General features: G+C 45.1%; 1 protein-coding gene across 3 annotated transcripts in view; it reads left to right on the top strand.

The window, feature by feature from the left end:
* Positions 1-10,126, top strand: part of USP7 (ubiquitin specific peptidase 7) — a 238,225-nt gene extending 228,099 nt beyond the window's left edge. For all 3 annotated transcript variants that reach the window (XM_058433875.1, XM_032144510.2, XM_032144511.2), the window contains 16 exons: positions 238-372; positions 1,174-1,275; positions 1,469-1,574; positions 2,410-2,502; positions 2,587-2,654; positions 3,017-3,117; positions 3,896-4,049; positions 4,468-4,535; positions 5,017-5,125; positions 5,219-5,296; positions 6,506-6,606; positions 7,875-7,974; positions 8,465-8,584; positions 8,760-8,831; positions 8,979-9,069; positions 9,513-10,126. In XM_058433875.1, coding sequence (XP_058289858.1) covers positions 238-372; positions 1,174-1,275; positions 1,469-1,574; positions 2,410-2,502; positions 2,587-2,654; positions 3,017-3,117; positions 3,896-4,049; positions 4,468-4,535; positions 5,017-5,125; positions 5,219-5,296; positions 6,506-6,606; positions 7,875-7,974; positions 8,465-8,584; positions 8,760-8,831; positions 8,979-9,069; positions 9,513-9,619 — 1,605 coding nt within the window. In that variant the 3' untranslated portion in view covers positions 9,620-10,126. The remainder of the gene's footprint in view (positions 1-237; positions 373-1,173; positions 1,276-1,468; positions 1,575-2,409; positions 2,503-2,586; positions 2,655-3,016; positions 3,118-3,895; positions 4,050-4,467; positions 4,536-5,016; positions 5,126-5,218; positions 5,297-6,505; positions 6,607-7,874; positions 7,975-8,464; positions 8,585-8,759; positions 8,832-8,978; positions 9,070-9,512) is intronic.
* Positions 10,127-12,392: the final 2,266 nt, after the last annotated feature.

Below are 12,392 nucleotides of genomic sequence, written 5' to 3' on the forward strand. Positions count from 1 at the left end.
CAAAGTGCTGAGATTACAGGCATGAGCCACCGCGCCCCGCCTACAACCTCTGTTTCTAAATAAATACCTGATTGAAGTTTTGGTTATTTTATGCTGTTTTTCTTCATTGGTCTTGTGAAGAAGTTTCTTTGGAACAAAAAAATGAGTTTTCAGCATTTTAGTGTTTAAATGTGTTCAGTGTGGACTCGTTTTTTGTCAGTTGTCAAGTCTTTTCTGTGTTTTCATACATATTTTCAGATAGTCGCAGAGGACCAGTTTTGTGGCCACCAAGGAAATGACATGTACGATGAAGAAAAAGTGAAATACACTGTGTTCAAAGTATTGAAGAATTCCTCGCTTGCTGAGTTTGTTCAGAGCCTCTCTCAGACCATGGTACGTACCGGTCCTGTGGACATATCCCACCCTGGCTCCTAAGGTCCACCTTCCTTCCGTGTCACTAGAAAATACTAACTGCCTTTGGGGGTAGATGCTGTGTCCCGCCACTGCCTAACAGTGAGGAGAGTGACCCAGGAACATTTCCTGCCTGAGAAAGTGCAAGAAAACCGTTGAGCCCGTGACTCCTGCACAGGGGAACCCACAGGATTTTGCAGACATGTTTCCACCCCTTTTCCTCATCTCCCCTCATCTCCCACTCCACTTCCTGCACCCCCAACCCCCTCTTTATTTTTGTAAATGGGCATTTGATCCTGAAGGATAAGTCACAGGTGTCCAAATCAACCGGGGAAGAATTAGAATTCTTTTTCTTACAATCACAGTCTTTTTTCTTTTTTTTTGAGACAGAGTTTCACTCTTGTTGCCCAGTGGCGCGATTTCGGCTCACTGCAACCTCCGCCTTTCGGTTTCAAGCAATTCTCTTGCCTCAGCCTCCCGAGTAGCTGGGATTACAGGCACCTGCCACCATGCCCAGCTAATTTTTGTATTTTTAGTAGAGACGGGATTTCACCCTGTTGGCCAGGCTGGTCTTGAACTCCCGACCTCGTGATCCATCTGCCTCGGCCTCCAAAAGTGCTGGGATTACAGGCATGAGCCACAGCACCTGGCCTACAATCCCAGTCTTAACATTGACTATATATGTATATGTATATATATGTATATGTATATATATACGTGTGTGTAATATAGAGGACTAAAATATGAGCGTGTTTTTATTTTAATCTATTAATATTTTTTCAGGGATTTCCACAAGATCAAATTCGATTGTGGCCCATGCAAGCAAGGAGTAATGGAACAAAACGGCCAGCAATGTTAGATAATGAAGCCGACGGCAATAAAACAGTAAATATTGTTAATAGCGTATCTGGTTTGGAACCGTGCAGAAGGCGTTAGTCCTCTGCACTTAGTGCAGCTTGTTTCCCTTTTGGTCCACTTAACTAGAATTGGACGTTTTCTTCAGTACTTGACTGTAGTTTTTCGCTCTGTCACCTAAGCCATTAGACTCTTCTAAAATCAGCGTCTCTTTTGGAAATAGATGATTGAGCTCAGTGATAATGAAAACCCTTGGACAATATTCCTGGAAACAGTTGATCCCGAGCTGGCTGCTAGTGGAGCGACCTTACCCAAGTTTGATAAAGATCGTAAGTGCCCACGAGACGCCTGCCTGCACTTAGAGCAGTAGCGTTGGATTCCTGGATTGTTGTTCTAAACACACAGGGTTAAGCCTTCTTCCCTTGCAGAAAGATCTGTTGATCAATTCCACAAATGCTCAGTAGACTTCCTGATGAAGTCAAAGACTGACTTGGCTGCGAGTTTCCTGTGAGGCCCGGAGACAGTAGCAGTCACGTGGGGCCGTCCTGTTCTGTCTTCAGTCTCAGCTGCTGTGCTGTGCTAATCACATTGGTCAGATCCTAAAGAGCAGGGTTGCAAACGTTGTCTGTCAGGGACCAGATAGGCAATATCTCAGGCGTTTCAGGCCTTTCTGTCTGTACTAAGGCGGCCACAAAGAATATGTAAATGAACGGGCTGGCTGTCTTCCAGTACATCTTTATCGACAAAACAGGTGGATCGGAATTTGCTGACCCTTGCTATAAAATGACAGACTTCTATTGCTGTGAGTGGTCACTTCTGGCAAAGACACAAGACCATGCGCAATCTTCCCGTGGCAACGCTCTTCCAGCCAGTCAGTGCCAGGTCTCAGAACTAGGAATTCTAAGTTTGCTGCACTCAGTACCGTCTTGACTGTCTAAATGTAGTGGGTTTCCATGGGTCTGATGTTTGGAAACTCAGCGGTCATAGCCTCAGCTTCGTGAATAAGCCACATCTGAAGTAACTTTTGGGTACCTTAAGCTGTCATTTCACTTGTCATTGAGCTATTCAGCTTACTGTTTTTTTTTTGTTTTTTTTGTTTGTTTGTTTTTTAAGCATTGTGCTGAGTGTTTGGATCTTAACAAAACTTGTTTATTAACCTTGTAGATGATGTAATGTTATTTTTGAAGATGTATGATCCCAAAACGCGGAGCTTGAATTACTGTGGGCATATCTACACACCAATATCCTGTAAAATACGTAAGTCCTTCGTGCACTTACCTTCTGAGTAGATTTTGCGCAGTACATTACAGCTACACATTTAAAATATCTTCTTTCTCCTAGGTGACTTGCTCCCAGTTATGTGTGACAGAGCAGGATTTATTCAAGATACTAGCCTTATCCTCTATGAGGTTTGAATGGTTTATTTTTCCATAATTAGTATATTCTTAGTAGTATGTGGAGGGTTTTGTTTGTTCTTTTTACCCCGAATTTGTTACAGCGTTAGGTCTACCAGCTAACTCAGGGCCTCAGATGATCTTGAGAATGACATATTTAGATTTGTGATTTTTTTTTCTTTTTACCTGTTTGAGAATCAAATCTGATTGTTACATATTTGTGGATTTATTTATTTAGCTTTTCTCGTTAACATTTTAACTTAAAACGTGGATAGAGTTGGGTGTAGAGAAAATACTTAAGTACATGGAAGACTATCTGGCCATATTAAACGTTAGACAAACTTTGCAATGTAACAATTTTATATCTTTCACTGTAGGAAGTTAAACCGAATTTAACAGAGAGAATTCAGGACTATGACGTGTCTCTTGATAAAGCCCTTGATGAACTAATGGATGGTGACATCATAGTATTTCAGAAGTATGTACTTTGTGAAGGATTGTATCACTTTGTACTAATTTCAGGATTTTTTTAAGTTGTAAAACCAAGAAACATTTGTACCTAGATCCTGAGCCACGTTTTTGTTTTTGTTTTTTTAACGTAACTCTGTTGACAGGCTTTCTCTGGGTTTTGAAATTAGGTGTGGTGAACAATTTTCATCTCATAAAGCTCTTCTCAATTCCGTAAAAATTCCTTAAAATGTCTCAAGTGCACGTGGCAACTATTAGCAGAGTGGGAACAATTGCTTCATTCCCCTAAGACTTATGAAATCGAAACTCCTTAGAATGTACCTACTTGGGTAATTCATTTCAGTCTGTCTTCATGTAAACCAGCCAGTCTTTGGTCTTAGACACTCAGTGTCTGAAAGTGGCTCGATGGCACAGGAAAGCCCAGATTTGCTGACTCATGGTTAGAGACTGGGCTCCCACCACCTGTCAGGTCCGTGGGCAAGACACTGCGTCCGAGTCTGCTCCTGTAGAGGAGAGCAGGTGCTGTTACCTAAGGGGGTTTTGTTTTGTAGTGGGATGAAAATGTAAAGCCACTACTTTCCGCCTGGCTCAGTGCATCCCCATACATACTTGCCTCACTTACAGAGGGAGTTCAGGCAGATGCCTGGCCCCTTCAAAGGGGAACCTGAATTTATCTTGCAAGAGAGCCTGTTGGTGTCACTGTTGTGTAAAAGATGATGCCATTTTTACCAGCTACCCCCTGCCATGATGGACTTTGATTCAGACTGCAAACTTTCTCCCTCCACCAGGGATGACCCTGAAAATGATAACAGTGAATTACCCACCGCAAAGGAGTATTTCCGAGATCTCTACCACCGCGTTGATGTCATTTTCTGTGATAAAACAATCCCTAATGATCCTGGATTTGTGGTTACGTTATCAAATAGAATGAATTATTTTCAGGTATTTAATAAATGCTCCTTTCCTCTTCAGATCCCACTGCAGAAAGGCAAATTTCTTTCTTAAAATGCTTGTTGAAGAAGCTATCTCATGGTTTTGGTTCAGAAGGGGCTATGTCCAAGGAAATCTCCCACTGAAGTGGATTCAGGCCGATGTTGCCATGGGAGCTAGAATAATCGCCATCAAGAAAGAACCTGTAGACCTCACCATTAAAAGTGAAAACCTTTTCAAAGTTATCTTTATCAGATATGCCACTCCCATGGTGATTCATTAAGGAATAATATAGTGTATTCCTGTTTAATAAATTTCTAGGGAATTTACATTCAGGCTGCTCATAGCACATTTTAAGTAATTAATCATGAAGTTTATGACCAAGTTTCAATTTTTTCCCAAAATGTGAACCTTCCTTTCTGTGTCTCAGGTTGCGAAGACAGTTGCACAGAGGCTCAACACAGATCCAATGTTGCTCCAGTTTTTCAAGTCTCAAGGGTAAGTCGCATGCACGGACACTTGCTTGGTCTTGCCTGCATGCTTTCCACAGTTCATTGAAACATCTTGGAACTAATTTTAATAATTAGCTCGCCATTTCACCTGACATGCCATTCCTTGCGTAGTTTCAGAATTGTCACCACTCACATCTTGACCACATTACTCTGAGATGTTAAAATAATTGACAGCCTCATCCACAGCCAGACTGACTTTAGATACATCCTCAGTGCATCTCCCATGTGTCCAGCTGGTCAGTCCTGCCAGGCTGCTGTGTGTTTTGTCACTATTGCAGAGAGCATTCAAGTGTGAAAGCGAGTGGGACTTAGTTCTCGGGAAACAGGAGTATTAAGTTAAACCCCATGCTAGGTCCAAATTTCAAGACCAGGTGTAAGGCCAGCGGTTTGCTTTTATGCTCACTCACAGATATTTGTTTTTAGGCAAATAAACAAGTCATTTATTTATATGCTGTTTTCTTGTGTAGTTATAGGGATGGCCCAGGTAATCCTCTTAGACATAATTATGAAGGTACTTTAAGAGATCTTCTACAGTTCTTCAAGCCTAGACAACCTAAGAAACTTTACTATCAGCAGGTATGAGTCCAAATTAATGTAACTATGGGTCATAAAGAGAAGGCTTGGGGTTTTGGTGACGGTATCTGATGTGAATCTTTCTTTTCTTAATAGCTTAAGATGAAAATCACAGACTTTGAGAACAGGCGAAGTTTTAAATGTATATGGTTAAACAGCCAATTTAGGGAAGAGGTAAGTTTTTTTAATACTATGAATTTTAATTTTTATTGGAACTTGCTTATTATTTCTACCTGTTTCTAGACATTGAAAACTAAGACACCAAAGAAAAGCACTAAACAACAGCACATGAGGGGGGCTGGGGGATCCCTGGGCCAGTCTTTCCTGCCTCCTGAGGCCTCTGGGGTGCATCACATTTTGAGCTAAGGAACCATTCAGCAGCCAGCCCTTCCCTCCCGGGTCCCACTGTGATGCTTGCGCATTGCCACTTGGCTGATGGGGAGGATCCTTCTCCAGCTATTCCTGCCACGGCCTGATCTCAGGGAGTCCAGCAGGCCTGTGAATGGAGCAGTCCTTGACTCTGCGCTTACTCCCCAAGCTGCTAGTGTAGACAGCTCGTGTCACATGCTTGCTCTAAACAGAAGACACACCCAGCCACATTTTAGGTGGTTCTTTTTGAGACAGGGTCTCGCTGTGTCACCCAGGCTGGAGTGCAGTGGCACCATCACAGCCCACGACAGCCTAGACCTCCTGGGCTCAAGTGATCTTCTCACCTCAGCCCCCCAAGTAGCTAGGATTACAGGTGTATGTCACCACGCCCAGCTCATTTTTATATATATATTTTTTTGTAGAGACAGGGTCTCACTATATTGCCCAGACTGATCTTGAGCTCCTGGGCTTAAGCATCCTTCTGCCTCGGCCTCCCAGAGTGTTGGCATTACAGGCATTAGGTGGTTCTTCAAAAAAGTCTGCGTGCCTATTTGGATGCCAAGTCTCTCACCCTTTCTAGCTCTACAAGTATAGAGGGAAAATTTGAGACATAAATAGCCTCACCTTTGTAGAACTGAGCTCCCTGAAGGCCCACAGTCTGCCTCTGGTCTTGTATCTGGACCAGCGTTCCTCTCTCATTTTGCTGAGAGTTGGGAAGGCCGTGGGTGACCCCTCGGGATCATTTCCTGAGAAAGTGTTCTGTAAATGACAGGTTTTTTGCATCAAGGCCACTTTTGTTAAGCTCCTGTCAGTATTTGGTTGGTTCTAGATTAGGGCCAGTGTTCTCACTGTGAGTGAATTCACAGATGAGGGAGTTGGGGTGGGAATGACAGCAAGAACATGCGGGCCAGCTGGGGACAGTTGAGAATGATGCAACTTTCTCCTCTCTTCCTTTGTGGTAGCAGACCTTTTATGCTTTCTTGAAAGCACTTATTTTATCTTTTCATTACTTAGGAAATAACACTATATCCAGACAAGCATGGGTGTGTCCGGGACCTGTTAGAAGAATGTAAAAAGGCCGTGGAGCTTGGGGAGAAAGCATCAGGGAAACTTAGGCAAGTATTTCTTGAGCCCAATTGTGGACGGTTAGTTAGGGGTGGCAGTAACGCTGACCTCTGCAGTTGTGTTGGTGGAAATCACCCAGCCGGGATCCATGCGCATCGTTCCCCGACTCAGTGGGGTGTGCCTCAATTGCAAAGACAGTTGCACAGAAGCTCAACACAGATCCAGTGTTGCTCCAGTTTTTCAAGTCTCAGGGGTAACCCTCAAGCCGGTGTGGTGCAGAGGGTTATGCCGTGTTTCACAATTAAGCCATGTTTTTCGTCCTTCCCCTTGTACCTTCTGATAACATTAGCTGTAGTAAAAAGGCGCAATTCCCAGAGAAAAGCCAAACAGAGGAAGGATATGATTCCATTTGAATGACGAACTGAAACTGGAAAGGGTGACTCTTGATTTTGTATTTGACAGATTGAGTCACTTGTGATCCATCTAGCCAACATTTGGGCTGTAGAAAGAAGCCCCTGAATTGATTATTTCAGAGAGATGGGCATGATTCTCACTGCTTTGCTGTGTAGTTGCTTGGAGGACAAATGGCTTTTGGGGCCATTTGGTTCCCAAACTTTCTTTAGTTTTAATAAAACAATTATTAAACAGTGAGACCCTAATCTGTTACCTAATAAGAGTAAGTGAGGAAAACGCCTCAATCAGCTGAATGTGAATTCTCTGTGGGAAAGGTTTACACAACTTTCGGAGGCCCAGTCTGTACATCTCTGTGCCCAAATGTGGCCACTTCCACTTTGTCCAGCAGAGCCGTTTAATCTTATTCTTCGAGGGGACCCCTCTCCTTGCCTTGCCGCCAGTCTCTGTTTCTGATATTTCAGATCCTCTTTAAAAAAAAAAAAAAAAACACTAGGCGTGGTGGCTCACGCCTATAATCCCAGCACTTTGGGAGGCTGAGGCGGGCGGATCGCGAGGTCGGGAGTTTGAGACCATCCTGGCCAACCAACATGGTGAAACCCTGTCTCTACTAAAAATACAAAAATCAGCCCAGTGTGGTGGCACGCACCTGTAGTCCCAGCTACTCGGGAAGCTGAGGTGGGAGAATCGCTTGAACCCGGGAGGCAGAGGTTGCAGTGAGCTGAGACCATGCCATTGCACTCCAGCCTGGGCGACAGAGTGAGACTGTCTCCAAAAAAAAAAAAAAAAAAAAAGGACAAGCATGTCATGGTAACTTTGTTTCTTTCTGGAAAACCATTTTATTTTTATGTGAATATATATACTTCATTTTGCCCTGTTTTTTTTTTTTTTTTTCCTCTCTGTTCAGGCTGCTAGAAATTGTAAGCTACAAAATCATTGGTGTTCATCAAGAAGATGAACTATTAGAATGTTTATCTCCTGCAACGAGCCGGACGTTTCGAATAGAGGTATCTGTCCCCGACACTGTTGGCACCAAAGAGAATTCATGAGCCCCATCTGCTGCATATTTAAATATCACAGCAAGTTGTAGAAGTAGCTTGGTCTGTGTTTTTATACCAGTAATTGAGGTATATGATTCCATGAGTGGACCTACAGTGTTTTTGCACAGAAATTAGTCCTCAGTTTGGGTTACCAACCCAATCCAGACAGAAACTGTGGATCACTTGAATTTAGAGCTATTGACACTTCCACAGGAACCGGGATAATACAGTATTTGGCCTCTTAAAATTCCATTTTTTGTGGGAGGGGGAAGAAACTTGGATATCTTCTGGCTGAGACTCCCATGAGTGCCCATCACTCTGGCTGGATCCAGGTGTGGCATTTTTAGCAAAAACAGGCTTTACCCTCCGGGTTAGAGTAATGTGAGAATTGAGATGTGGACACTTTGACCACGTCACTTGCACTTAACAGAACTGTGTCTGTCGTCCGTGTCCCCAGGAAATCCCTTTGGACCAGGTGGACATAGACAAAGAGAATGAGATGCTTGTCACAGTGGCGCATTTCCACAAAGAGGTCTTCGGAACGTTCGGAATCCCGTTTTTGCTGAGGATTCACCAGGTATGAGGTTGTGGTTGGCCGAGCGGCTCGCGTCAAAACCTGGAGCCTTTGAGTGGCCGCTGTTGCTGAATCTGTGCTCCTGCTGGGGTTGGGCATTGGTTTTGGCGGCTGCCACGTGACGTGGCCCGGGGCTGCTGGGAGTGACCGTGTGAGCACGTGTCCTTTGCCATTCCAGGGCGAGCATTTTCGAGAAGTCATGAAGCGAATCCAGAGCCTGCTGGACATCCAGGAGAAGGAGTTTGAGAAGGTGTGCAGCTGGGGCCTCCTGGGGGCTTGGCGGGCCACAGGCTACAGGCTCACAAAGCCTAGCATAGCGGCCCAGGCTTTTTTGCCAGAGATGTGAGTTTTCTGATATACAGAAATAACGGAGGAGTTTTAATTTTTTTTCTTTTAGTTTAAATTTGCAATTGTAATGATGGGCCGACACCAGTACATAAATGAAGACGAGTATGAAGTAAATTTGAAAGACTTTGAGCCACAGCCCGGTAAGGGTTCTCCCCCCGGGGGCTGGTGTGGGTTTCAGACTAAGAAACAAGTGGTCTAGGGCTGGGAGGGGCAGCCCCAGGGTCAAGTGTCAGCTCTTCTCTCTCCACTGGGCGACCTGTGGAACCAGGAGCAATAGCATTCCATAACCTACTAGTTCTTAACAGATCCTTACATCCTTTGTAACCTGTGAGTTCTTCAAGGAGAGAAGCTTGCACGTGTGTGCAGGGTGATTGAGACTCAGGGTTGTGAGGGCAGTGGCTCTGAGGCGCAGTCAGGGTGTGGGCCTCCTTAGCTCCAGGTGGGCGTGCAGCTCAGGTCCTGGCTTCCCTGCGAACTTACCCCTTGCGGAGCCACGGGGATGCATGCCTCACTGGCCACCACCCCGTTGAGGGGTTCCAAGGGCTGCTCTGTGGCCTCACTTGCTTTTCTTCATCCCTGCCAGGTAATATGTCTCATCCTCGGCCTTGGCTAGGGCTCGACCACTTCAACAAAGCCCCAAAGAGGAGTCGCTACACTTACCTTGAAAAGGCCATTAAAATCCATAACTGATTTCCAAGCTGGTGTGTTCAAGGCGAGGACGGTGTGTGGGTGGCCCCTTAACAGCCTAGAACTTTGGTGCACGTGCCCTCTAGCCGAAGTCTTCAGCAAGAGGATTCGCTGCTGGTGTTAATTTTATTTTCTTGAGGCTGTTCAGTTTGGCTTCTCTGTATCTATTGACTGCCCTTTTTGAGCAAAATGAAGGTGTTTTTATAAAGCTTGGATGCCAATGAGAGTTATTTTATGGTAACCACAGTGCAAGGCAACTGTCAGCGCAATGGGGGAGAAGAGGTTAGTGGATCGGGGGGTCCCTGGCTCAAGGTCTCTGGGCTGTCCCTAGTGGGCACGAGTGGCTCGGCTGCCTTCCTGGGGTCCGGTGCACCAGCCCTGCAGCTAGAAAGTCTTGTGTTTAGGCTCGTCTGACCTATTTCCTTCAGTTATATTTTCAATGACCTTTTGTGCATCTGTAAAGGCAAAACAGAGAAACTCACAACCTAATAAATAGCGCTCTTCCCTTCATTGTGTGCATTGTCGGCCCTTCCTCGGGTTCTCCTCCTCCAGCTGCCTGGGGGTTTTTAATAAACTCGTCTCACCTCGTCAGCCACTACTGTCTGCAGCTCCTTTGCAAAGTGGATGCACTGAATACAGTCTGGACAGACATTGTGGGGGTCTTTTTATTAAATCGAAAACGTTGTTAAATTCAATTAAGGTTTACTCTGCTGCCTTGGCAGGCTTATGATCTCAACAGTTCATTCGAGCAGGTGAAAGAATTATAAATAGAATTTCGTTAAAGTGGAACAGACAGCAAGAAAGCCTTTTAGCAAGAGGGCATGCTCACTAGTGGTTAGTAAGCTGTCGACTTTGTAAAAAAGTTAAAAATGAAAAAAAAAAAGGAAAAATGAAATTGTATATTTAATGAATGAACATGTACAATTTGCCACTGGGAGGAGGTTCCTTTTTGTTGGGTGAGTCTGCAAGTGAATTTCACTGATGTTGATATTCATTGTGTGTAGTTTTATTTCAGTCCCGGCCCTGTTTCCTTTTATTTTGGAGCTAATGCCAACTGCGTGTCTAGTTTTGAGTGCAGTAAAATAGAATCAGCAAATCACTCTTATTTTTCATCCTTTTCCGGTATTTTTTGGGTTGTTTCTGTGGGAGCAGTGTACACCAACTCTTCCTGTATATTGCCTTTTTGCTGGAAAATGTTGTATGTTGAATAAAATTTTCTATAAAAATTATAATTCAGTGAGTGACGTGGAAGTGGAGGAAGATTTCTACTCTCCCTGGAAACAGGCCTGGGAAACCTTGGCATTTGTAACAAGGTTTCACTGAGATGTACTTTTCCTTCTAATTCCGTTTTGCGGGGGCAGGGTCTCTTGTTTTCGTTTCTTTTTTTTTTTTTTTTTTTTTTTTGCCTCTAACTAGTCACATTTACTCTTAAGAAATAAAAGGTTTTCCAGGAGGGAACTGTATACAAATAAGGTGACTGGAAATGTGACCTGACGTGTCACGAGGCCCCTCGGGGCGGAAGGCGCTGTCGTGGGCGTGGTCCTCGCACTGCCTCATCAGCCCTGCCTTCCAGCTCCGTGGCACGGTTTCCTGGTCTCCCGGCCAGTGTGTACCTTGGAGGGACTTCCTTTCTCAACTTCCACTGCAGTGTGTGTGCCTTCTGCTCTGAGAGCTGCCTTGTGACCCATGTGATAGAAAGAGGGAGTGAGGGTCCCCGGGGTCCTGGCCCTTCCCTCCTTCCTCCCCCAGAAAGAGGAGTTAGAGCAGGGGTGTGAGAGCCGTTCGCTGTGGGTTTGTCTTTGAACGAACATTAAGGTGGCTTGTTTTTGTTCTAGGCTTGGGGGTTGGCTGTAGTCTTAGGTAACTGAAAGTTCCTACTCTCCCTTAAGATATTAAATGACTCTTTTTCCAAAGAACGTGTTGTAATGTTTCCGTCGTGTGCCGCGTTTCCTTTTCCACTCACTCCCAGTTACAGTGTCAGGAGTTTGAGTTTGTTAAACTAGTTTTGGGGAGACAAGCTGAAATTTTAAAGAAAGAAAAATGAACTCCTCTTCGCTGGCCTGACTGTAACCCCTGGGACTATTGTGTCCTCTCCCTCTATGGGATGTGGATGCCATCTGTTGACAGCATTTGGAGTCTTCACAGCAGGGGGCCCTGAAAACCACTGCGTGACAGCGAGGGCCTGCAGTCACAGTGGCCCTTCCCGCGCCCTCACACACAAGAGCAGCGAGCTGAAGCAGTCTTGTTTCAAAATGAGAAGAGCAGCCAGGCGCGGTGGCTCACGCTGTGAGCAAAGCCCAAGGGAGACACTATGGAACCCGGCAGAGTCCCCTGCAACGTGGGTACCGTGACAGTGGCGAGAAGCCACGTCTAGACACCATCTCTTCCTGATGGAGGCCCTAACCCAGCTTCTCTTTCACGAGACAGCAAGGACGTTTGGCGTCATATATAACATCGCTCATTTGCTGTGAGGCAAATGTTTATGGTGCCAGGGGTGGAAATTGTGAGTAGTTTAAAGTCTTAACTCTGAAACCACCTTCACAGTTAAAGCAAACGCAATAAAACCTATAGCACCTGGGCTGGATGCGGTGGCTCACACCTGTAATCCCAGCACTTTGGAGGCTTGAGATGGGTGGATCACTTGAGGTCAGGAGTTCAAGACCAGCTTGGCCGGCATGGTGAAACCTTGTCTCTACTGAAAACACAAAAATTAGCTGGGCATGGTGGCAGACACCTGCAGTCCCAGCTACTCCAGAGGCTGAGGCCAGAGAATCAC

The sequence above is a fragment of the Hylobates moloch genome, unplaced genomic scaffold, assembly GCF_009828535.3.
Source record: "Hylobates moloch isolate HMO894 unplaced genomic scaffold, HMol_V3 SCAFFOLD_23, whole genome shotgun sequence".
Classification (NCBI taxonomy): Eukaryota; Metazoa; Chordata; class Mammalia; order Primates; family Hylobatidae; genus Hylobates; species Hylobates moloch.